Below are 24,476 nucleotides of genomic sequence, written 5' to 3'. Positions count from 1 at the left end.
TTTACTTGCTTTGGTTCGTGAGCATATATATGCTCTCAAAATAATACTGATGTACTTTTATTTGTGTGTGAAATGTCTTGTATGCGCAAAAAGAACCAAATAGTAAATAAAAATCCGTAAAATCTTTAATCCTACAAAAGAATGTACGTAGTAACTTTTTTTTTTTTTTTTTTTGGTGTGAATTAAACTATATACATGAAGTATGAAATATATACAAAGTATAATTATTACAAAATTATACGGAGTAGGACACTAACAATATATTATATATGTGAAAATTTTCCATAAAAAAAAAAAAAAAAGAAAAAAAAAAAGAAAAAGAAAAAAGTGTATGAGAAAAAGTAAGTAACTTATGCTAGAATCATTTTCGTTCTCCACTAATAACACTTTATAAAATTCAATGAAAAAAGTCTAGCTTAGAATAGAAAGTAGTCAATGCCTACTGAGTACTGGCATAGTGGCATGGCTCAACCAAACACAGCCGCCTTTGTTGGCGGAAATTTTATTTTCTCTTAATTACAAACTCCTAAATTATTAAAATTGGAAATACTTTTAAAATTACACAGAACAATATACTACAAAGGAAGAGTTTTTTTTTTTTTTTTTTTTTTTTTTTTTAGTGAGAATTATTAGGAAAATTTGTTTTTTACCACCTCACAAAAACACGAAAATCTCTTTTACCACCTCCCAAAAAAAAAGTATTACTTTACCACCTCATAAAAAACACGAATATAGGTTTTACCACCACTTAACGGTTTCCATCCAAAAATTCGGTTAAGTGTGGCCCACGGTAACACGTGTCAGCATTTTATTTGTTAAAAAAAAAGAGAAATTAAAAAAAAAACAAAAAAAACCTAAAACTACTCCAGCCACCACCACAGCACCACCCCCCGCCACCGCCGCCTTCCCCCCCAACTCACCACAGCACTCCCCGAAACCACCACCAGCGTCGCACCACCAGCCCCAACCCACCTAAACCCTCCCCCTCCCTTTCCCACAACCGTAACACCCCCAAAAACCACCAAACCCAAAACCCTCCTTCCCTAATACGGTCACGATTTCGGCCACAAATGGCCGAAATCGGCCGATTTTAAGGCTGAGTGGCTTTAATCGGCCGATTTCGGCCATTTGTGGCCGGAATCGTGGCTGTTTTGGGGGGGATTCGTGGTCATTGAGGGTTGTGGGTTGGTGGTTTTTGGGTCGATTGCGGTTGCGGGAAAGGGAAGGGGGCGTTCAGGTGGGTTGGGAGAGGGAGGGGGTGGAGCCGCGCCACTGGTGGTAGGTTCGGGGGGGTAGTCGTGGGTTGGGTGGTGGCGTGGTGGTGGGGCTGTGGTGGTGGCTGGGTAGTTTTATGGTTTTTTTTATTTTTTTTTCTTTTTTTTTTAATTTTTTTTTGGCCAATAATAACACGACACGTGGCTTTATGGGCCCACTTAACGGAATCTTAAACGGAATCAGTTAAGTGGTGGTAAAACCTATATTCGTGTTTTTTATGAGGTGGTAAAGTAATACTTTTTTTTTGGGAGGTGGTCAAAGAGATTTTCGTGTTTTTGTGAGGTGGTAAAAAACAAAATTTCCGAATTATTATGAATGTAAATTTTCTGTATCTTGTTGGTTTATCAATTTATCACTAGATTATCTTCGCTTCAATTTCTAATTATTAATAAAAAATAAATAAAAATTAAAAAACCTACTGAATAAGTAAATGACATACACAATAAAATTCGATCAAGTAGTGTTTATATCTAGACATCACTTACAAAATTTACAAGCCTCAAAAGCTCATCATACACGTATTACGGTATTATACAGTACAAATTACAACGTACGGAGTATTTGTTACACTTACACTTTGAACTTGTATTAATAAAGATTTTAAAACACTATGAAACAATACATTTAACAAATATACTCCATCTACACAACGTAGTATTGTGCTAAATATCAAATTACATATGATTAAAAACTTACTACGTACAATTATAGAAGTACAAGAAGCAACTCAATAAGCACGGCAGTTGTAGCAATAACAGCCCGTTGGGGCCCACCTTCCGGCGGTACATCCACCGTAGGACTTTCGCCGGCCTTGGAAAGACGATATCATTTTAACGGCGAAGATGATGAGTAAAGGGGTGATCAAGAGCAACCAATTAAATTCAAACTCGACGGCCTCAGCAGCTTCTTGAGAAACAAAGTAGAATTTTATGCCAAGAAAAAATGAGATTAGTAAGAGGATTAGGAGAACTGGGTAAGGAAGAGGTCTTAGAGTGAATCCATCAAATATAGAGGGACTTCTTCTTGGTGGATATGTATAACATTCATGATATGAGTAGTTTACCATTTTTTCCTTTCACAAGGAAGAGTGGTGTTTTTGGAGAGGGGAGTTTTAAAGAAAAAGGTTGGGATTATTAATTAAGGTCTATAAAGTTGTCCACGAAGATGTCAATTTATTGTGTTGCTCGTTTGTGCTTAGTATTATTTCTGAAGTGGGGTTATCATGACATATACTAAAAGATCTCAAATTCAACATAAAGATGATAAAAGGAACAAAAAAAAAAATCAAGGGTATTTTTGTAATATTCTTAGCCATTTTGGAGTTTTGCTGAGCAAAAAGGAGATATTTTTGCAATAAAAAAAATAAATTAAAAAAAAAAAAGGATTGAATAATTTTGTCATCTAATAAATGGATTTTCATTAGTGGGGCACTGCCGAGTGCCGACTTGTGCAGTGTGTAGATATGGGTTGATGTATTGGGCTACAATGATTGGACTTCCTTGATCATTAAATTAATATATGTGCCACTATATTGTGTCACTATTAGTATCATACTATCATTCTATCCAATTTTGATTACCTATGTAATTAATGTGAAAAACTATGGTAATCTACTAAAATAAGTGTTACAATGTGAAAATGTTTGTGTTCCTAACTGTAACATCATTGAACTATGTTCTTAACCCCCCACCCCCACCCCCCCCCCCCCCCCTCTTTTCCCACGGCATCTTTCTCGTTGAGACAAACACAGCTGGCCGTGTTGAAAGCAATTCGTCTCTGCTGAATCTGTTCGTTGTTGTGGACCTGCAGTGCATCAATGAAGACTTTGATAAGAGCTGACACTGTGCTATTCTGTAACCACCACAAGATTTGTGTGCAGGCGCATCTAGTCTTCATAACGCAAGGTTTCAAAATTGTTGCCGTGGTACTATGTACACAACGGCGATCATATCAGAGAAGGATAATGCAGGATACTGTCTACTTCATCACACTTTTCCTTCATACTGTTGACGTTTGTGATCATCCTTCAAACTTGCCAAGGTGCTTCTGCAAGTACCCTCTGTAACAAAAAACATCATCAAAGTCAGACTTTGGAAACCATTGGGAATTTAATCATCACAATTGTTTATGTACTTATGCATTGTCAATTTAAGATGTATATGCGTTAACAAATTCAATTTTTTATTTTTTTTTTTCTAAAAAAAAAAACCCCTTTCAACTATACAGATACTCTGCATGTATGTTATATAGCAAGGAATTTTCCAATTTAGTTGGTGATTTTTTCGTATTTTGCTTACCTCCAAATTTAGTATGAAGATGCTGAAGGTCATCCGCTGAGCAAACATCTAGCAAAGCATAGATACCTGGCCTTAAGGCTTCATCAATTTCCCTAAAAATACATTGAGAAGAAAATTGTAAATCTTTTGTACTACTCCATGAGTAACCATGTAATACTCGTCAGAAGTCTTAAAAGAAAAATTACCTTTTGATTCCCATTTTCAGTGGACCATAGCCTGAATAAACCTTAATGTATTCTGATAAGAACATAAAGCAGTGTTGACCTAAATTATCCTTCTGCTGTCCAATCTACAAAAAATGATACACAAGACAAAATATGATATTAAAAAGGGAGTGTAACAGAATCCAGTAATTAAGGTTCCAAAGTCAATATTATATAGATAAGTCCATGAGACATTTAAATAAGATTTTTGAACTACTACCAACTCATGTCGACAACAATGCACATTCAGTAATAACAAGGCCAGAAGTGAATTCATAGGCCTTCAATGACCAATTAGAACGAGTATCTTATGGCTATAAGCATGTTCACCATTGAAATCGTATCACTTAGCAATGACCAGCTCCAAATGTAGTTACTACGAGAATTCTGTTACCAAAAAAACCATATTCAGCTGAAAGGTTTTTAATTCCCTGAACTAATGTACTGCACCGGTATGAGTTCCAGAATAAGTACCCAAAGTATAATTACCAATTGTAAACCCCTGGGCTTGAGAAGCCCCTGTCTAGAAGACAAGCCCATCCTTAGGGGGTGATTGTAATATTGTCAGCTTTGTATATTGTTCGCCATAATAAATTAATATGATAGAGAGAAGTCAGAGAACTTATGGACTGATAGTAAAGTGCATGTCCTCGGTATGAAAGAAGCCATGTCTAAACCAGTACACTTCTCATGTACAGAATTGGTCAAGGACCAACTAACCACACAAGAAACTCAACATGGAGAAATCAATGGGAATTTGGGAATATTGCAAAGAATTTGGGTTTCAAGTCTTTCAACTAATAGCAAAAGAAATTTAAAAGAAACAGCAGTGTAGGTAATCATGATTATTATCAAGCAATAGAGAGCTAGAGAGCCAAATGAAATGAAAGGCAGATAACAGCTGTTAGCTTAACACATACCTCTTCATAAACCCTTCTCAGATAACTGGCACATTTTACACCATCTTCCAAAACCCAAGTAAAGTAAGCCTTTCGGTCTTCTGAGTCAAAATTAATAATCTCTAGACAATAGAGGAGTGCTTGAAGTGAAATTTGAAGTTCAGCAATACACTGTATACATTCACTAATAATTTACAATATGGTTAGTAGACATACGTACATAAGTTGCTGAAAGTAATAAGACTTTTAAAAACAAAATTAATAATAAAAAAAAATTAAAAAAAAAAGGAAAAGAAATATATACCTATTGCGGTGTTTTACAACTGTCCACAACAAACGGCAAGATGCTGCATATAAGTTAACTGAGAACTGCCTGTCAACCGAAAAGTAACTTTCAAGTTCTTCACACTCTTTGCCATCCAATCTAATGGAACTTTGATGAAAATCTTTGCCTGCTTTAATGAAGCAAAAGCCTTGGAAAAGTGCTGCTGGTATACGCAAAGACTGTCTCACATGGTGGGAATCTAGGTGAAATTGAGAACGTTTTCCAGAAATCCTGGTTAATACCTCAACACACATGAGAATCATGGACCCAGAGTCAGGATTCTTATTTATTGCAGTACTGTTTGGTTTTGTGTGGAATACTGAGGGCCCTTGTAGGTGTACAATAATATTGAATAATGATGAAAAAAGGCTATTGATCTGCGATCTAATGACATTCAATTGGTTTTTCCCTGCAACAGAATCAGACATCAATCATGTTATAAGTACTAGTCATTGCATCAACAGTTAACCATGTTTAAACCAAGTTATATGAAGGATTAATAAACGGGAAGTTAGAGCCACATTCATGTTCTGATCATATAGCTAAGCAATGCATATCACCAGAATATTAGCACTTGATATAACACAAGGGCACAAAAGAGTGACACAAATTGAGAAGAAACAGAGCTTGCACCAACAGTCTGTATGCCTTCTAACTGTTCAGTTCATATTATTAAAGAGTATGTGAAATTTGATTTTAGACAGGCTTTCTGCTAATTTAGCAGGTGAACAAATACAACCAAACTTCTACTAATTTAGCAGGTGAACTATTTACATACCTTGCAGTTCTTCATCAGACATGCATTACTCTCCTCACACTTTTATTACACTTCTCCAACCCAAGTTAAGGTAAGTAAACATATTAAGCGAAAAATAGGGCCACGACAAGTCAACAACAATCAAAAAAGGTCTTCAGTATTGTAAAGGCATTATATAAAAATCAACTTACAAAGTATATTTAGAATACTTTTTGAACAGAAGTACCTTTATAGAATTCTAGAAGCAAGTCCAAGCAATCAACAGAGCCTGCAACCATCGCAGAGACTGTACCTCCGGCAGTACCTTCTTTTTTTACCTCATAAATCACTGGAAAGCCTTCTCGTAGACCAAATAGTGCTCGTTCTAGGGCTTGCAAAGCAGTTAAAAGGAGCGATTCCGATGACTTCTCAATGAGAGATTTGAAAGACATCCTCAACCTTGCTTTGAGATCGTCTAAGCCATAGAGAGGGTCACTGACAGTTGATTCATAATCTCGGCTTGGAGTATATATCTTGGCACTTGAACCAATATGGGAAGCTAACCTAGCTCCTTTTCCTTGTAAAGAACTGCATTTACCGATAGCTTTCAAGTGCAACTCTACCAATTTGGTGTAGACGTTTCTAGTTGTGATGGAACTAGTTGATGCAAATAAACTCCCTACTGCCTCCAGAAACTTAACAGAACCATCCAACCAAACAAAAGAAGATGAACTCGGAATATCAAGCATTTCCGAGAATTTTATCAACAATACTTCAGAGCATCCAAGAAAATTTTGAATCAAGTTAGCCGATAAGGATGAAAAATCAATCAGCGTGCTTATCCTCAAAATTGCTGAAGAAACAATAAATAAACCTCTCAAGAAAAATGCTGCCTCTAGATTCTGACCATTTAAGAAGCTCCCCAACAAATTAATTTTCAGACAGTTGTAATTGAATGAGCTAAATTCTGTCAGACCATTAATGACAGAGTGAGAATTATCTGACTTCAACCTTTTTTTCTTTCGACTAGAAACAGAACCATTTGAAAGATCACATGTAGCTAAGGTCGTCATCTCAGAACCTGAATTGCCAATTTGATTCTGAAGTTCAGTATCAATTCCATTCTTAAGCTGCCCCTTGCCATCAGACAATTTGATTGGGTGATTGTTGTGAAGAAAAATCCGAGAGGATTTACCTATGAGCTCCATAACAAGATTCAAAAAACTGACTACTCTAGACATGATGTTATCTTTACTCTTCATCACTTTTACTTTCAAATAATCACCACTTGCAAGTGTATCATTCAAAGCGCACTCCAATCCCCATAGCATTCCTTGAATGCAAGATATAGAAGAGGACAATTTACTCAAATCTACAGGCCAAACATCTACCTCCATATCTCCATCACTGTAGGCCTCTTTCAGAGAAAGAAGGGACTTTTTTGTCTCTTCCTCCAATGCCTCAACTATCATAATTACACCTTTGCAAGCTTCAACATCATTCGATAATTTCTCAGAAAAATTAAATTCATTTGAACAATTGTTGTCACAGTTAGAACCAGACTTTCCAGTGCCTGTGGGACTGGCAATTGAGTGAATTGCAGTATAAAATTGGTGCTTGCACAGAGTGAGAAATACGTATGAAGTCTGATCCCTCAGTGAAACAATCAAATCACTACAGTGACTACTACTGTTCTGTGATGATAATGTATTCCACCATGTACTGACAATCTTCACAGATTCCAACAGCCAATGAATAGATGATGGAACCTCTGACAGTATTGGAATCTTTGTGGGATTACAAACTCTTGATTTATCCGCACAGAATGTCATTAATACATGTTTTAAAGCACGGCGACATGACAGCAGTAGTCGAAGGAACTCGTGATGGTCATGAACATATGGTGATCTATGAGTACCTAGTAAGCAGCCAATTATGAGCCTGGACAATGAATTTACATTTCAGATGAGCAAGCAGTCATAGGTGAGCTAAGGTTGAGAAATCAAAAGAAAGAAAACAAGAACATCAAAGAGTAATAAGGAAATTGGAAAGGGGAAAAAAAAAAATCAAAATTGGACTTATAACACATAATTTTGCATTTACAAATCAAATAAAAAGAGGAAAAAAAAAAAAAGAGTAGACATGAGAGAGAAAAGTTAAATGCAACATAACCTTTCAAAGTTGATTAAGTAAAGCACGGAGCATGAGAAAGATTTGAAGCTTAATGTAATCTCACACATCTTGCACAACAGATTCAGTACACTTTGACAACCAGCAAGAGGGTCATTGGTTGGAGTAAATGATGTTCCTTTGTCACTTTGTTTATTGACTAAATCACCACCACGACAAGTAAGCTGCTTGTCCCTTGCATATAGGGCAGAGTTCTGAAGCACACCCAGAGCATTGGTCCAATCAAAGGAGCCAAGTTCAGCACTAGTGTTTGTCGAATCATTAAATAACCGAGATATACACTTCTTTAAAACATGGCAAACCCTCGATGGCATATACCTGCGCACAAACTAGTAGAATAGACCATGATCATGTATTATCTCAAACCTATCACTTAGCACAAGAAAAATAATTGGCAAGATGATATGAGGTTCAGGCATCAAGCAAGATTGTACAACTTGGAGATTATATAGTAAGAGGCAAAAGGACCAATTTTTGTTCCAAATTAACAGTATTATTAAAATTTCGGAAGTAAAATCTTGATGAAGCAGCTGAGGTATTGAAGATCAACCTCTCACCTTTAAGTTTTTTACACCTCAGCCAGAACAATGATTTTCAAAGCATAAAAAAGTGATGAATATTCTACCACCCAGGTCATCTACTTACTTTATTAAAGTTTTGATTCTTACAGATGTTGATCTTAAAATCATATGACCCTCCAATACTGATTATAAATACTAAGGCTGGCAATCCCTGGTCCGAACCGATAACCTGACCCAAACCCGACCCAAAGTTACTGAGAGAAACTCGAACCCGACCTGAACCGAACCCGAACAACCCGAATTGACCCAAATATCATATTTTGTAATATTTTTAAAATTATACACTAATTTTGATACTTTTTAAGCACAATCCGTAATCGACCCGAACTCGACCTGCTGACCCGAATTGACACCCCTTAAATACAAGCATCTATTAAAAATTCCTGATCATTCAGGTAGAGACAACCATCAAGAGACTTCAACTGAAATGCACAGGTCTTTTACAGACATGGCCACTTAGGAGTTAGGACACTTTACTTGGGATTCTCTAATCAACATCATGTCTGAGGACAATTTACTTTGATTTTTATAACCAAACATAGAAAGCTTAACTATTTTTGGTTTTCATATTTTTATCTTTAGTTTTCAAATAAATACAGAAAACTGGACCAACAATGATAACATAACATCAGTAAGACATCCTCAGATCTCCAGAAAAGAGAAACAGCTGATCAACCTATTAGATAATGTCATTCGCCAAAATATAGATATGTGGTGCCATTCTGCTACTAAATTCCTTAAAAATGACCCTAATAAAATGTGACCTATCATTTAGGGATCAAGGAAGTAATAGACAAATAGATATAGGAACAGAATCAACATCTGAAAGTCTGAAGTAATTTTTTAATTTTTAATAAATAAATAAATAAATAATCACATTTACAAAATAACTAGAAGGCCATAAATTTCAATAATCAAGAGGTATTGTATTGGATCTTACTCTTTGATCATAGAAACTGGTATCACAAAGAAGTTCCTGTGAAATTTGATGCTTGGTGACTTTCATTGCCTCGCCAGCATAATTTCCATACTGCTTCTCAAACTCCCCAAATCTTCTATATGGAAGTGAATTCAGTATTAAAAGTGAAAGGAACAACTTCAACTTCTTCTTAGTAGAATAATGGCACCATATATCGATATTGTGGCAAATTATCCACCAGATTGCAGTAGGTAACGTCTTTTCATTCACTGTACAGACACCCAAATCCCAAGAGTCAAGGAGCAAGTACTTTGGGGCTGGACTAGCTGTTCCACTAGGAATGGAGGTAGGCTGTTGTTTCTCGTCCACCGTGGAAAGATATTTCATGATGAAACTCGTTAGACCAGCTGTTTCTTGCTTTAAAGCCGACAAAAATTTATCCAACTTCTCTTGTTTTCCTTCATCTTTACATAGAAGTGATAGATCAGCATCATCTGCCGTTTCGCCATTTCTTCCATTCTCACTACACCACAAAAGATACTCCACGCAATGAATTTGCCTACTTAGATCAACAAGTCTTTGTAAAGCCATCATATGCATTACATAAATCAAACAACAGTAATCTACAGAACCTTCTCGGAAAATACTATTCTTTATATATTGCATGATACTAAGAAGAGAAACTGGAGATTTGACCCAAGAAAAATATCCTTTATCTTTAAATTTCGTCCTCTCCATGCAATTTTTGCCAGAATAAGCTGTATAAAAATCAGACATCACTTTTGACATCTTTTTTGATGAATCAGGAGGCATGAGGCTCAGTGTTTGGCGATATAAGCTTCGACAGGACACGTACACACGAAAGAAGAATTGGAGATACAAGGGAACTTTATTTAATAAATCATTTCTGCATTCCACGTTCTTATTTTGAGTTATTCCCAGCACTGAGAAAACAAACTCATCAGGGCCATCTTGCTCCAGGGTAGTCAAGTGCCTCATGCTGGGACGTAAAACCACTATCAGCTCCTCTATAGACTCCCCCATACGGTAACTGTAACCGGCAGATACTGAGAGAGAATCCAGGACTAGAGTATAAATTTCAGACAAGACCACACCCAAAATTTCTGCTTGAGCGCTGAGTCTACAAGAATGAACATCTCCAACTTCATATTCATCTACCACAGAATTGTCAACTTTCATCCATTCCAAACAATCCAATATGTCAGCAGACAAAGTTTGAACAAAATCAACAGCCTGACCTTCAGGAATAGATTTTATCACATTGCAAATAGCCAGCCTAAACTTTTGAGAAAACAATAGCAAACAACCTGATTTGGCAAATTTATCATAATGAAGGGAGGAGCTGTCACCATCTCCTTGGTGAAATGAAAGATGCCTCAGTCCTTCACACAGTGCAAAGACAGCACGATCCACCTACATGATAATATACAATCAGACCAATCAATGGAAGGAAGATAAAGGTGTAAACACTATTTGTCCTCAATTTTTTTTTTTTTTTAAAAAAAAAATACGTAGCATATAAAATTGTGCTAGTACGCGTTAGGTGGCAAAAGACGGCAGTTTAAACACATGCAGCCTAATTTCAAAAGGCCTGCTAAAATGCTACTATGTGCTGTAGGAACTTGCTAGGATGTATTAGGCAGGAAAAGAGAGCAGTTCAAACACAGCCAGCATAACCAAAAAAAGAGGTTGCAAGGATGCTACCATGTACCCATAAGGACTTTAGAGAAGATGGAACACTTCCAGCAGCCATTGCAACCAGATTATCAATAACATAATTAGGGTTTTGAAGGTGGGGAGTAAGGCCAATTCATCAAAAATGACCTATTATATAAATGCTTAGAGTGCCTCGAGAGAGAATTAAGCTGACAGTCTGGAAAATGAAGAGCAAATTTGATCCATCAACTAGAAAGCTTTAATTCGTATTTACATGACTCTCTGTCAACAAAAGCAAAAATGTTCAGTGAAACTTGCACTAACCTGGCGAAGCTCGCTATAAAGGTTAATTAGTCGGCATCCAAGGTCAACTGTCACTGGAAACAACTGGCAGGGATGTGACACATCCGCTGAAGAATGTTCTGATGCTAAACAGGCGAGAATGATAAGCCATATGCTAACCAAGTCATCACCAATGACTCCATACTCAATATCAAGGAAGTTTCCAACTACAAGAATGAACTCTTTGGCCAATGAGTTCAATGTTTCAACTTCCACAAAACTATCTAAGCTCCATGTTGACAGAAAGAATTGATTAAATTCAGCATAACACGACATCAATAGACGATAGCCTATCTTGAAGAAATTCAGACAAGCCCCTCCAGAACTATCCTCTGTTCTAAGATAGGCGCTTTCACACACCATGCTAGACAAAATTTTATTTACAGATTTGAGAGTGTGGTAAAACTTCAGTAAAGAGGTTTCAGATTGAAGGTCAGACTGCAGATTCTTACTAAGATCAAGTAACAACGGCTCCATGGTAAGCACAAAAAAATCAAAAAACGAATTCCTTGTTTCTGAGGCAGAAGTCGAAGAAGTATGACTCTTCTCTGAGGTCAATTTACTAGCCTTTGAAGGATGCTTTTTATCTTGAGTTTCAATGGTCCTCAAACCTCCAGCATCCTGCGAATCCCTCTTCAATTTTTTAACATTAACAACAAACAAACGAAACAATTCTCCTATACCAGACAAAGCTTGTATCTTTCTCTCATAAACAAGATTTTCCACTTTGTCAAAAAGGTGTCTGTGATAGCTTTTGATGACCGTTCTTGCACTTTCCAGTTTTTGATCAGCTGAACTGTACCTATCTGTGACATTTAAGCAAAGATATTCATCAAGGTGAATTGGATGAAACAATCCGTAAGAAAGAATCTCCTCTGCCAGCTTGAATAAATTCTTCACCAAAACAGGACTTCTGTCCCTGATCTGATCATGCAAAAAACCAAGCAGGTGCAACAATGATTCAAGAAATTTATCTACAAAATCACGAAATCCATTTTTACGGCAAGGGTGCAGCCTCAGGAACTTGGAGAACGGCTCAAGCACCAAACACGAGAATTCTGTGATCAAGTTTCGCACACCACTATCTTGATTAATGTCATCATACACTCTAATAACAAGTTCAAGCACCGAGCTAACAGCCACTGCCCATAGATCGAGGTTTTCATTCAACAACCGGCAATTGGAGGAAAATATCAACTTTAAGCAGTCAATTATAGTATTGAATAATATCATTTCTACATTAGTAAAAATGGGTTCCTTAACATCTGTATCTGCAATATTAGATGAATGCAACACACTCTTAGCCACACATGAAATAACCCTTAATAGATCCCGTGATAATTTTAATGAAACATGCAGCCTATCAGACTCTTTTAAGCAAAACTTGAGTATCTCCCAGCATCTACAATCCATGAAAAACTGTGACCCCTCATACTCCTTTTCTCCGGCCCTAATTTTCTTTGCAGAGGTGATCAACAATGACTGAATCCGATCACTAATGCGTTCTATTAATCTTGAAAAATTCAATGTGTTGGACTCCTTCTCAGAGTCATCATCTCCTTTAGCGGCCCTCATATTCACAAACTCAAACATTAACTCCAGCTTCCTGCATTTAAAACATTGTATTGGTTTATTCCAAAGACCATGATTGCAATCGACTAGGCAAATCAAGCAATCTACACATTTTAACAATAAAACCTAAATCTAAGCTCTCTCACCATGCAAGAGGCTCTAAATTTTTAACCCCCAATAATCTCACTTGTTTATAGTGTAAACAAAATAAAATCCCAATTACTTATTCATAGTGTAAACAAGAAAAAATCCCAATTACTTAATCATAGGTTATGCAATAAAAATAGCAAATTGAATAACACCCAGAAATTTATTCATTAGTGTAAATTTTCCAATTACTTATTCATAGTGTAAACAAAAATAAAATAAAACCCAGAAAACCCAGTAAATTACACCTAACAAACAACATAATCTACAAAAATTAAACATAACCCAGTTCATAAATTCAACCACATAAGATAAAATCAGCAAAATCTTACTCATGGTCGTTGAGTTCATTGTTTTGAATTGCCAAAGCGAGGTCTAAATTCCTCCATAAATAGGGCCCACCAAAAATCCCCGGAATTTGTTCCTCAACCTCCATTTTTTCCAGCTTCTCTGTCTCTTCAACTGAACATTGTTCTTCATCTTTTGTATCATTTAATTTGCGAGCTGTTTTAGAGGGTTTTGGTAAGTCTTGGGAAGTTGAGAGTTTCCTCTTATTCTTCTTCATTGAATCGTTTTTAGTTGTTGTTGAGCCAGCCATGGTAGAGGGGCTACAAGGTTGCAAAGTATTGGCTCAGGGGTGGGAAGGGAGGAAGGGTTTTACAGGGTTTTAACAAACAAAGAAAGAGGAAATTGGTCAATAAATTAATTACTACACTCTTTTATATCTCACAAATAATACCCAAAAATTGCAACTAACTTGGACCGGATGTAGTATTTTTAAAAAATTGTACGGAAAAATGGGTAATCTTTGTTTTTACATCTTTTTACCACTGCTAAAAAAATAAAAAATATATATTCGGAGTAATATTATTGGCAAAATCGCTACTTAGCTTAAAACTAGAGCTAATAAAAAGCTAATAAGATACGACAACACGGCATGAACTAAACATGAAACACTAAAGTAGCAAGCAATTCACCAAACAAACAGCACAAACGGGTCAAAATGATACGACATGTTTAATTAAACAGGTTGAGTTAGTGTCGAGATTCCCAACACAAAATTAACACGACCTAAGTTCTTTAAGAAAAAATCTCAATGATTAATGGAATTATTGGATTAGATATTGTATGAGACTAGTAATTTTTCATATAGCATGACAAAGGTCAAGGGTTTCTAACACGCTTAATTAAATGGGTCAACATGACATGACACGTATATTAAATGGTCAGTTTAGTGTTGAGGTTCTCAGCCCGTTTAATTTCCGACACAAACACGACATGAAGTATGATTGATAGCTCTATTTAAAAGTTAAAATCAATACTGATAAATAGAGAAAATAGTTGCATTTATTTATAACTTTGTCATTTGAGAAACATATTCTTGGTTTTTTTTTTTTTTTTTTGAAGGAATATTCTTGGAATTTTTAGTTAAGTACTTTGCATAGGAACTGTAAAGTTGAGTGTTATTTTTTTTTATTTTTTTTTTTAAATAGAGTGAGTTATTTGGAATAGATAAGAAAAAAAATAAAAATACATAATTAACAACTTATTTATCAAATTAATATCGTGTTAATGGGGAATTAATATTGGGTTATTTATTTCTTTTAAAAAATATAAGTTATTTACAAATTATATGATGTCGTTTGGTTGCTATGAGAATTTACTTCCCATAGGAATTTGTATTTCATGGGAATTAAATTCCTACATTAAAATCATGGAAATTGTATAAAGTTGTTTGGTTGGCATGAGGAAAGTTGCAAATCATGGGAAATTTGACTTACCTAGGGTTAGATAATTAACTTCTCATGTTTTGTGGGAAGTCACAATTCCCATGAATTTGCAATTCCCTCATTTACACTTCTTATTGTCAACCAAACAATTCATGCATTTTCAAATTCCCATGATTTTCTACTTTCCCCATTTTCTTTGTATAACCAAACAACCCCATAATCTAATGGGCAATTAATAAAAGAAAAACGGAGAAAGTAGACTAAAGGGCTAGAGCGGAAGTTGGGTAATTGAGAGGGTTTGGTTAATTTCCAACCACGCCAAGATTGTGCTCCAACGATCACCAGTTACATGACCTAAATGTCCTCATGAGTTTGACCGCCGTTAGTTATACTGTAACGCTCTTTTCAGACACTGCTTTCATCTTTTTCATTTTTACATACACTCTTTCTCTCTCTACTCCATTGAAGCTTACTCTGAGTTCTCCATTGTAGCAGCTTCTCAGCTTTCTCCCCTCCATTGAATTAGTTTCCACGGTATAATTTCTTTGGTTTTTTAAATTATTCACTATATATCAACTTTACAATCTAGGATTTCAGTTTCACACTATCTTCTTCTGAGGTAGATTTATTAATTCAACTATTGGTTAGAAATTAGAACTACCAAAGATGATAACCAGTGATTTTGTTGCTAGAATTTTACTTTGTGCAATTTGAGTTGATATTGTTAAATGATAATTCGAGCTTAATTTGATAATTCAGTCAAATTTGGTTACTAATGTGTTGCAGAACCCTTAAGTGTTACTTGAGCATTTTTTTGGTTACTAATGTGTTGCAGAAGCAGAACCCTTAAATGTTACTGAGCATTTTGTGCAATTGGTATTTCAGATGGAGAGTGAGAATTGACAATTGAAAATGGGCGATTATGGAATGGAAGATTACAAGAATCGAGTCGATGTTGTGTTGTCACAAGTCAATACGGTGAGTTTTGCTTCTGAAATTGGAGTTCTGCTGTTTGTTTGGTGAATTGCTTGCTACTTTAGAGGCATATAGTCTTTCAATAAGCCCTCACCGTCTACAATAGGATTTGTACTTCAATGCAAGTGTCACCTTTGGCCCGGATTTTGACTTAGAGGTGTTCCGGATTTGAGCATTGCTTTCTTCGTTACAAAGTCTATTACACACTAAAATATATTTCCGATGTTAACTGTCTTGCAGACAAATCTGGGAGTGTTTTTTTTTTTTTTTTTCCCTTTATCGTCAATGTGTATTTATTGTGTGTATGAGGTATAATAACATGAGTTATATGTATGCAGATTGAGAAAAAGGTTCGTGAGGTTGAGCAGTTCTACCTGAACACCAGTAAAAAGCAAGCGAACAGCTCAAAAGGTGGCTCGGCTTCTAAGGACAAAGACAAGGATAAAGAGAGACATGTTGCTCAAGCTAAAAAGCAGCAGCAGGATGCAACAAGCAAGGAAACGGCTGCGTCAAAGAGAATGCAGGAGCTCATACGTCAGTTTGGCAAAATACTAAATCAGGTATTTTTTTGTTATACTTCTGCTTTTGTGTATACCTGTTCAAATAATATATTTTACGAGTGTAGATATTGGAAACAGTTTTGTAATTCTGTGAGTTGCGTCCTTAAGTAATATTTCTTTGGTATGTACCTTTCGTTTTTGGGTATTGTTGTCTACTTTTCATGAAGTTATTGATGTGTGCACTGCAAATATGGCAAAGTATACACGAGTGTCCTCTGTAAACCATGGTTTGCTTATGCTTTTTAGGTATGAAGTGTATTTGGGGTGATAATGGGCACATGAATTCTTCATTAGAGGGATAAATCCTCTGATAGCTGTTCTCCTCCCAATTATTCAAGACGAAAATTGATATTTCGAAAGTATAAATCAAGACGAATCTAACCAAACTTCACATGACTGATTTTCTGTACAAATATAGTGTGTAAATTTAGATATGTTTCATCTATAAAGAAACGGAATAAGTATATCTGAATAATCTGATTTGCAGAGTTTGCTTCACTTATGCAGTGCCAAAAAGGTGTTTGGTATGGGAAAGAAGGGTGACGTAGTTTTAGCTTGCTGATATGTCTAGTTTGTGTCCTTCAGCCATTTGGTTGTGCGTGTGACTAGGAGGAACCATTGAACTTTGGGTGAAATTCTTCACTTATCAGTCCTGCCTGTTTTACTTCCTTTTTCCTGATAAGATGTTTGCTATGTGGATCTCCTCAATTGCTACTGCTGTCCTTGTTCTTATGCTCTTGGTCAATTGCCGCAATTTATGGAATAGTACTTCAAATTGAATAATTGTCCTGATAATATGCATTTTTTCCCTTTGCTTTTCAGATCACTCAACACAAGTGGGCATGGCCGTTTATGGAACCTGTAGACGTCAAAGGCCTTGGTTTGAATGATTATTATGAGGTAAAGTTGAATCCTTTCTCATTTTATTCACTTGTTTAATTCTTTTCATTTTGTTCTATGCTCTGTGTCTGGTCAAAGTTTGATACTGTTATCCGTTAATTTGTTAGAAGTTGTAAGAATATAATTGTTAGATTTGTCTTTGTATCTTCCCTCACGTCTTTCTAACGTATAACTGGAGAAATTGATTTTCAAAGTTCCATCTTGGAGAGCGCAAAATGTCAAATAGGAAGTTAGAATATTTATTAATGGACAATGATATTGCTTTATCTAAGTGTTTATTTTTTTATTTTTTTTATTTTTATTTTTTATTATTTTTTTTAAAAAAAATAATGGGGGCTGTCTTTATTGCACTTGAGATGTTTTCTTTGATTTGTTGTGAAACCTTTACGGACTGTGTCCTCCAACTTATCTGCTTTTGTGTGCCTTTTGAGTTATTTAGCTGCTGGAAATTTTCTACTAACTTTTCTGTTTCTATCAGATTATTGAAAAACCTATGGATTTCAGTACAATAAAGAAACAAATGGAAGCTAAGGATGATAGTGGATATAAACATGTAAGGGAGATCTGTGCAGATGTAAGGTTGGTTTTCAAGAATGCGATGAAATATAATGACGAAAAGAATGATTTCCATGTCATGGCAAGGACCTTGTTGGCAAAGTTTGAAGAGAAGTGGCTACAGTTTTTGCCTAAAGTTGCGGAAGAGGTGAGATTCCGGTGATCATTAGACAATTCTTTGTGTGATCACAGTTGTTAGCTGCTTGATATATAAGAGTTTTTGTCATATTTTATCATTCTTTCACGTTTAAAAAAAGGTAGGTTGCTGTTGCAGGAAAAAAGACGAGAAGAAGAGGAAGCTGATGTACAGCTTAGCATGCAGCTAGCTCAAGAGGCTACTTATGCCAAAATGGCTAGGGAAATAAGCACTGAGGTTTGTTCTTTTCTTCGGAATGATTGGACTGTTTCTCTGAAACTTTTAGGATATCTTTAGCAATCATCCAATCAATGTGCCTGTCAAACACGATGCATGAGTTCACTAAGGTAAAAATATATGTTTACATTTTATTTTATGTTATTATATAACAGAAATACTTTCTGAAACCATTGCAAACTACTCCAAATTTGATGCCCAAAGTACTTTTAAAATGAATGGACTATAAGTATTCCATTACTAACCCTGGTAAGTTGCACTTAAACGTCTTAAAGCGATTTACCCTATATAAATATGCAGAGGATGTCCACACTGTTTGAAATTTTCTCATTTAGAATATAACCTGAACTCTCTCTTCAAACAGCCATTTAAAATATCTCTTGTCTTTCTGGTTGATTTCTAGTTGTTTCCTAGCTGAAATTGACTTTGAATAAAGCTTCACCTGAACAGGTTTGCATTTCTGAAGATTATTTTTCCAACTATGATTTCAGAAGTCCATAATTACCTTGTGACTCAAATAACTTGTTGCAGCTAAATAAATTTCTCAATCACTGTTTTGACTGTTACAGGACTGGTTATTCCTGAAACACCATGTTTACTTTTAATGTGTCTGTAATAATGATTAGTGCACAACATATCAGAAATTCTCTGAACATCTCAGGTCATTCTTTTGTGAAGTAAATTATCTGATATTTGGCTAATTTTCAAGTAGAGATGTGGTACAAATATCTTATTACTATAAAGTTTATCAGGGTAAATGGCTCTTATAACTTTAACCATTTTCCCTTCAGGAATGTTCATTTATTTGTTGTTAATCTTGTTATCTATAATACAAACTGCTATTCTATGGGTTAACAATTTTAGATATGTATTTTTACCTTATCTTTCCTCTTAAATCTTATTTTCAGCTTTTTGAGGCAGACATTCACCTTGAAGATCTTAGGGAACAACTGGTTCGAAGGTGCAGGTAAACGATGATTGTCCTATGTGTATCGATTGTATTTGCTTAACTTATTATTGTTATATTACTACTTTACCCAGCAATGTGTATCTGATTCAAACCCAAGTTTTTGCCCAAAACATGACCTTATTCTAGTCCAAATTGAGATTGATCCAACCCAATTTAAAAATTAATGTGTACTTGACAAAGGATATGAAGATATTCCGATCTGAATCAATCCAAAATCAAACTAAATGACTTATCACTCAAACTTGCTGATTATGACCAAATTGCACCCAATCCAACAACTAGTTTGCAACTTCTAATTAGTGTGGTTCATTATTTTAATATTTATTTTGGTTCTTCGACTGAACATTGGCCTATGTGCTCTCTGCAATTTTAATCTGAATTTGATCTATCAAATTTCAGGAAAATGTCAACCGAAGAAAAAAGGCAGCTTGGCACAGCACTCACAAGACTATCCACCGATGACCTCAGTGGGGCTTTAGAGATTGTTGCCCTGAGCAATCCTGGGTTTGTAGCAAATGCTGAGGAGGTAGACCTCGATATAGACGCTCAGGTACCCTTTTCCTTATCTAGTTTGATTAGGATATATTGTCTGCCCCGCAGGCTAGCATCTTGTCAGATGAATTTAAGATTTTTTTATATATTTGATATGGCTTTCGGTTGCACAGAGTGAATCTACATTATGGAGGCTAAAATTCTTTGTAAAAGACGCGCTGCAAGCTCAAGGCAAGCCTGCAGCAAGCATGGGTGGCAACAATAACGATAACAACGAAAACATTAATAATTGTAAACGAAAAAGAGAGGCCTGTGACGCCATTACCAAGACTGCCAAAAAGAAGAGTAAAAAGGTAGCATCTTGATTGTTGTAGCTTGTAACAATGTAGAATAGATTAATTAAGCTCTGTAAGATCTGTAACTATAGTACTATCTTGAAAGAAATATCACCCTTTTTATTACTTATTTCACAGTTTGGTGCTGTATAATTGACTGTTTTTATGTAAGATGTAGTCTGAACTTGGAATTAAGTTTTAGAAAAGCAGGGAGTGATTGAATTTCTTACTGTAACAAGATGACATTTTACAAAACCTTTCCCAAAGTGCCCCACTGAGAACATAACTGGAACTCAAGGTTGAATTTCAGAAAGTTATCAACAGCCCTCAGATTTATGGAAAAATTGCTGTCGAAAATGAAACTGGAACTCGAGTTTATGGAGTATACATCCCTTGACTGGTTATGTGTGGGAGGTTCTTCAAGGGATTCATCAGCGAACTCTGTTTCTATAAAAGGGAACCATATCTCTTTGAGATGGTAGGCAGCAGGAAGGCAGGAACCTGCACCATACTGACATCTTCGTGTCATGCCATCATTTTCTATAGTTAATATTGACATTGTAAAAATGTCGCAAATTAGATGGTACTCTTCGGTGCACTCAGTTATAAATTACACCTTATATTCTTTAAACTTAATATTTCTTTCAATATGGTTTATGTTCTTTTAGTTATGAACTACTTGTATGTGTAATGTGTTATGTCTTTGTTTATGTGTGTTTTTTTGAGCCTTCATGTTCCTTGCTTTGTTATTCATGTGTTTGAGTAAAGCATTTATGTTGTTGGGGTGCAAATAAAATAATAGTTTTTTTTTTTTTTTTTTTTTTTTTTTTTTTTTTTTTTTTTTTTTTTTTTTGTCAAAATCAATGTCTTACTCTAAATTTTGCACTAGTTATTAAATACTTAACTACTTTGACCAATATTGACAAATGTGTTCGACAATTTGGGACATTTATTTTGAAATAAAGAGAGTATTCCGTCGATAATTATCAGCCAATCACGCTAAGCCTTTGCTACTTGCTAGTCGTGAGGCAGAGGTGTAAAATAGACCGCCGTAAGTTTTACTGTACATAGTCAATGCAACTACCAGACACTGAAAATTGCTGCACTTTACTGCGTATCATGCAGCAGCTATACATAGCTATCTATCTCACGTCAGATATTTATTGGATCCAATCACCCGTACACGTGCATGTTTTCAGCTGCAAAAATACCCCAAATATCAATTTCTTTAAATATCATTAAATTAATTATTATAACTTTGTAATTACTCGTAATAGTAAGGGCTTGTTATCTGAACTGAGCTGACCTGAACTAAACTAAATTTAACTGAACTGAAATGAATATTTTATAAAAGAAGGAAATTAGGAGCTGAACTTGTTGATATTTGGAGAATAACTCCTTGAATAAGAACTTTAGAGAGAGAAAGTAGAGAGAATTCTATTGATCAAAAATATAGAAAACAGAATAATGATCATTACAGAAAATAGAGCTTAGAAAGCAAGCTAATATATCAAGCTTATTACAAGGGATATGACATCAGCAATCATAACAAACTCGTGAACCAAGAGAATGAGTTATAACCAACTGAGCTGAGGTGGCACAATATGTTATTCAAGGAGGGAATAGCTGATCATATTCAGTAGCTTCAATAGAACTGAAGTGAACTGAGCTGAGCTGAACTGAACTGAATTTCAACATATGAGAACAGACCCTAAGGATATAAAATTAAAAAAGAAAAGGACAGTACTAATGCAATTGGTATCAAACACACATGCATCTTGCTTTCCTCCTAAACCCATCTTACCTTTGTATAATACGTAATTTCCTAACCAACCAATTTGTCCTTATCTTTTCCCAAAATGAAAAATTAACATAGAAAGATTGTTGCCTCATTTAATTAAAGAAAGATTCTATATTCTTTATGGTCAATATGCTTACAACAGATGCGGGTTTTGTCAACTGATAATTTTTAATGGAAGTTTATTTTTACTTTTTGATTAATCTTTTTGTTGAATATTATTCCTTTGATTTATAAAATTACAAGATACTCTCTTATAAATGTTTTTAGGGAGGTAGTTTTGCAAGGTGTAAAGAAAGTTATAATTTATAACGAAATTCTATCCATGTTTGTTTGAATTTATAAAGCAAATCTGCCTATTACATGTAAAATTAGAATTTCCATGTTTATTTTTTCGAATTTATAAAGCAAATATATCCATGTAAAATTCAAAACACAATAACTCAATAAAATCTTTTATTTTGAAATTAAGGGCCTGTTCATATTTACTGAATTGAGCTGAACTGAACTGATTGGAGCTGAACTGAACTGAACTGATTGGAACTGAACTGAACTGAACTGATTGGAGCTGAACTGAACTGAACTGATTGGAACTGAACTGAACTGAACTGAACTGAATTGAGCTGAAATGAATATTTTATGTGAGAGGGAAATTAAGAGCTGAGCTGAACTGAACTGATTGGAACTAAACTGAACTGATTGGAGCTGAACTGAACTGAACTGAACTGAAATTAAGTAAATATGAACAGGTCCTAAATCAATGAAATATGTAACCATACTTTGCCAATTATGAAGGAGAATCAACAATTTCAAAATTTAAACTAATTGCAGCCTTTTGGATTTTTTTTTTTTAAAAAAATTCAATATTATGCAGAGATTTCATTAATTATTGACTTGTGTTTAACATACTTGGATACTCAAATAACACTGAAAGCAGGTAAAACACATGCTTTGAATATATGAGGGTTTACTTGAATTGGGAAAATTAGCATCCATATTTAATAAACAAGATTACCCTATAAAAATATTGTATATGTTAGAATATGTCTAAGCTTAGACGACATATATTCTATAAGGAGTCTTATGATTAGTTTAAGTTGTAAATCTTTCAATGATACAACATCCGGTCCTATAGGAATCATTGACATCATTTTGATATTAAATGCCTTGATCATTTTGACAATTAATTGCATAATGATTATATATAGAAACTTGGGTTTAAAAAAAAGTGAATTATTAACATGCCATTAGGATAAACAAGTTGTGATGGAGAATAGCCTTGATGTTACCCTTGCGAAAACAAAAGATTCAAGATACGTAAGTTGTATTACTTTTATGTACAGAGTTTTAACAAGACAAGATTTCAGTCCAAGTCGCTTTTTAACTCCATTGACTATAACAGTATTAAATATTATATGTAATCAAGCCAAGCTTAATATAAACTACTACGTGTTTATTAACATCAGAAAACGCTTATTAGTCACAAATAAAACACGTAATGCAAATTATTTCGTATACATTACCGTATACATCAGTCATCTCAATAATCACACTCCGCAAGAATCATTCAAACAGAATATTTGTATACAACACTTTGGACCACTTGGGCATTTTCTTTTTTCCACGTACGAAAAACAAGCACCTTCTTTTTAAAAATTTCAATATACTAAAAATGTTCTTTTTATCAATAATTTGTTAAACCTAGTTTATTTTTTTCACACATCACTTTCCATCTAAAGACCTCTTTCTAAAAACACATAATTTTTTTAGACTAAAGTGACACCCCCTACAAATACAAATAAGTTGAGTTGATGATGAGAGAGAGATTTGATTTGTCCTTTCGTATAGACCAAACTCTCTATTCATAAACTTAGCAGCCAGTCATTTTTTCTTGTTTTTACCGGTTTAGCCGGTCATTTCTGGGTTTTTTAAGTTTTTTTGATCAAACTTACTAATTACCCATTTTTGTTTATGATGAATAATTTCTGGGTTTTATTATTTATATAATTATTATAATTGTATAAATATAAATATCTAATAATAACCTTGTTTTGGTGGGAGCTGTCTCTTTTTTCTCTCCATTTATTGCTCAAGTGAAGTTGTGGGTTTTTATTATACGAGGTCAGTCTCAATCATCTTTATTTCAGTCATTTTTTGACACTTGATTTTGATTTTTTTGTTGGGTATTTAAATCATGCATAATTATTTTGTGGGTTGTGTTTATTTTGTTTCATTATGATTTGGGTATGTTGTTATTCATGATTTCATGCAAATATTTATGTCATTTATGAATTTTCTTGTTAACAACGATGTTCAATACTATTGATCTTAAAATTTGATGCTTTTTTCTAGGAATTGTCAATTCATTTTTTCGTTAAAAATGATGTAAAAGTGTAAAATTCAACAAATATAATCGGTTTCTAAATCTGGAGATGCCAGAATTTGCAAAATGAGGATTTGAATATGGCCTGTGTTGTAACTTGTATTTTAGGACTGTTCTGGGTGTTAGAGATTCATACTTATCGTTAACACTTGTATTAGTATTGGTTGTTTGGAAATTCTAGCCGACTTAACTAGAATCATTAACACTAATATTCGTATTGATTGTTCGAAAATTCTTGCTGA

General features: G+C 34.7%; 3 protein-coding genes across 3 annotated transcripts; 1 reads left to right on the top strand and 2 right to left on the bottom strand.

The window, feature by feature from the left end:
- Positions 1-2,990: 2,990 nt before the first annotated feature.
- On the bottom strand, positions 2,991-8,243 carry LOC145621128 (uncharacterized). Its single transcript, XM_081675861.1, has 7 exons — positions 7,908-8,243; positions 5,983-7,676; positions 4,979-5,408; positions 4,696-4,858; positions 3,758-3,861; positions 3,573-3,664; positions 2,991-3,334 (listed from the first exon to the last, which is right to left on the bottom strand). Exons 1-7 carry the CDS (start codon positions 8,237-8,239, stop codon positions 3,261-3,263), a joined length of 2,889 nt encoding a protein of 962 aa, XP_081531987.1. The 5' UTR covers positions 8,240-8,243; the 3' UTR covers positions 2,991-3,260.
- Positions 8,244-9,413: 1,170 nt separating this feature from the next.
- On the bottom strand, positions 9,414-13,761 carry LOC145620115 (uncharacterized). Its single transcript, XM_081674762.1, has 3 exons — positions 13,496-13,761; positions 11,427-13,050; positions 9,414-10,859 (listed from the first exon to the last, which is right to left on the bottom strand). The coding sequence occupies exons 1-3, from the start codon at positions 13,759-13,761 to the stop codon at positions 9,414-9,416; spliced, it is 3,336 nt and encodes a 1,111-aa protein (XP_081530888.1).
- A 1,512-nt stretch (positions 13,762-15,273) lies between these two features.
- Positions 15,274-20,787, top strand: LOC145620658 (transcription factor GTE1-like). Its single transcript, XM_081675364.1, has 9 exons — positions 15,274-15,427; positions 15,779-15,871; positions 16,207-16,428; positions 17,251-17,328; positions 17,807-18,031; positions 18,158-18,256; positions 19,165-19,223; positions 19,626-19,776; positions 19,892-20,787. Exons 2-9 carry the CDS (start codon positions 15,806-15,808, stop codon positions 20,081-20,083), a joined length of 1,092 nt encoding a protein of 363 aa, XP_081531490.1. The 5' UTR covers positions 15,274-15,427; positions 15,779-15,805; the 3' UTR covers positions 20,084-20,787.
- The last annotated feature ends 3,689 nt before the right edge of the window (positions 20,788-24,476 follow it).

This window comes from Chenopodium album, chromosome 27 (assembly GCF_948465745.1).
Source record: "Chenopodium album chromosome 27, dcCheAlbu1.1, whole genome shotgun sequence".
Taxonomy (NCBI): Eukaryota; Viridiplantae; Streptophyta; class Magnoliopsida; order Caryophyllales; family Amaranthaceae; genus Chenopodium; species Chenopodium album.
The sequence above is the reverse complement of the archived record's forward strand: the minus strand, read 5'-3'. Positions and strand labels throughout refer to the sequence as shown.

What these genes read in the sequence shown, in the direction of transcription:
- LOC145620658 (XM_081675364.1), top strand. Translation starts at nt 15,806, where the DNA reads ATGGGCGATTATGGAATGGAAGATTACAAGAATCGAGTCGATGTTGTG. An exon ending in TGCCTAAAGTTGCGGAAGAG is followed by an intron (nt 18,032 to 18,157) that starts GTGAGATTCCGG and finishes TTGCTGTTGCAG; the next exon opens with GAAAAAAGACGAGAAGAAGA. An exon ending in ACCTCGATATAGACGCTCAG is followed by an intron (nt 19,777 to 19,891) that starts GTACCCTTTTCC and finishes TCGGTTGCACAG; the next exon opens with AGTGAATCTACATTATGGAG.
- LOC145620115 (XM_081674762.1), bottom strand. Translation starts at nt 13,761, where the DNA reads ATGGCTGGCTCAACAACAACTAAAAACGATTCAATGAAGAAGAATAAG. An exon ending in AATGAACTCAACGACCATGA is followed by an intron (nt 13,051 to 13,495) that starts GTAAGATTTTGC and finishes TTTTAAATGCAG; the next exon opens with GAAGCTGGAGTTAATGTTTG. An exon ending in TTTATAGCGAGCTTCGCCAG is followed by an intron (nt 10,860 to 11,426) that starts GTTAGTGCAAGT and finishes ATTATCATGTAG; the next exon opens with GTGGATCGTGCTGTCTTTGC.
- LOC145621128 (XM_081675861.1), bottom strand. Translation starts at nt 8,239, where the DNA reads ATGCCATCGAGGGTTTGCCATGTTTTAAAGAAGTGTATATCTCGGTTA. An exon ending in GTTGTAAAACACCGCAATAG is followed by an intron (nt 4,859 to 4,978) that starts GTATATATTTCT and finishes GTAAATTATTAG; the next exon opens with TGAATGTATACAGTGTATTG. An exon ending in TCTTCATACTAAATTTGGAG is followed by an intron (nt 3,335 to 3,572) that starts GTAAGCAAAATA and finishes TTTTTGTTACAG; the next exon opens with AGGGTACTTGCAGAAGCACC.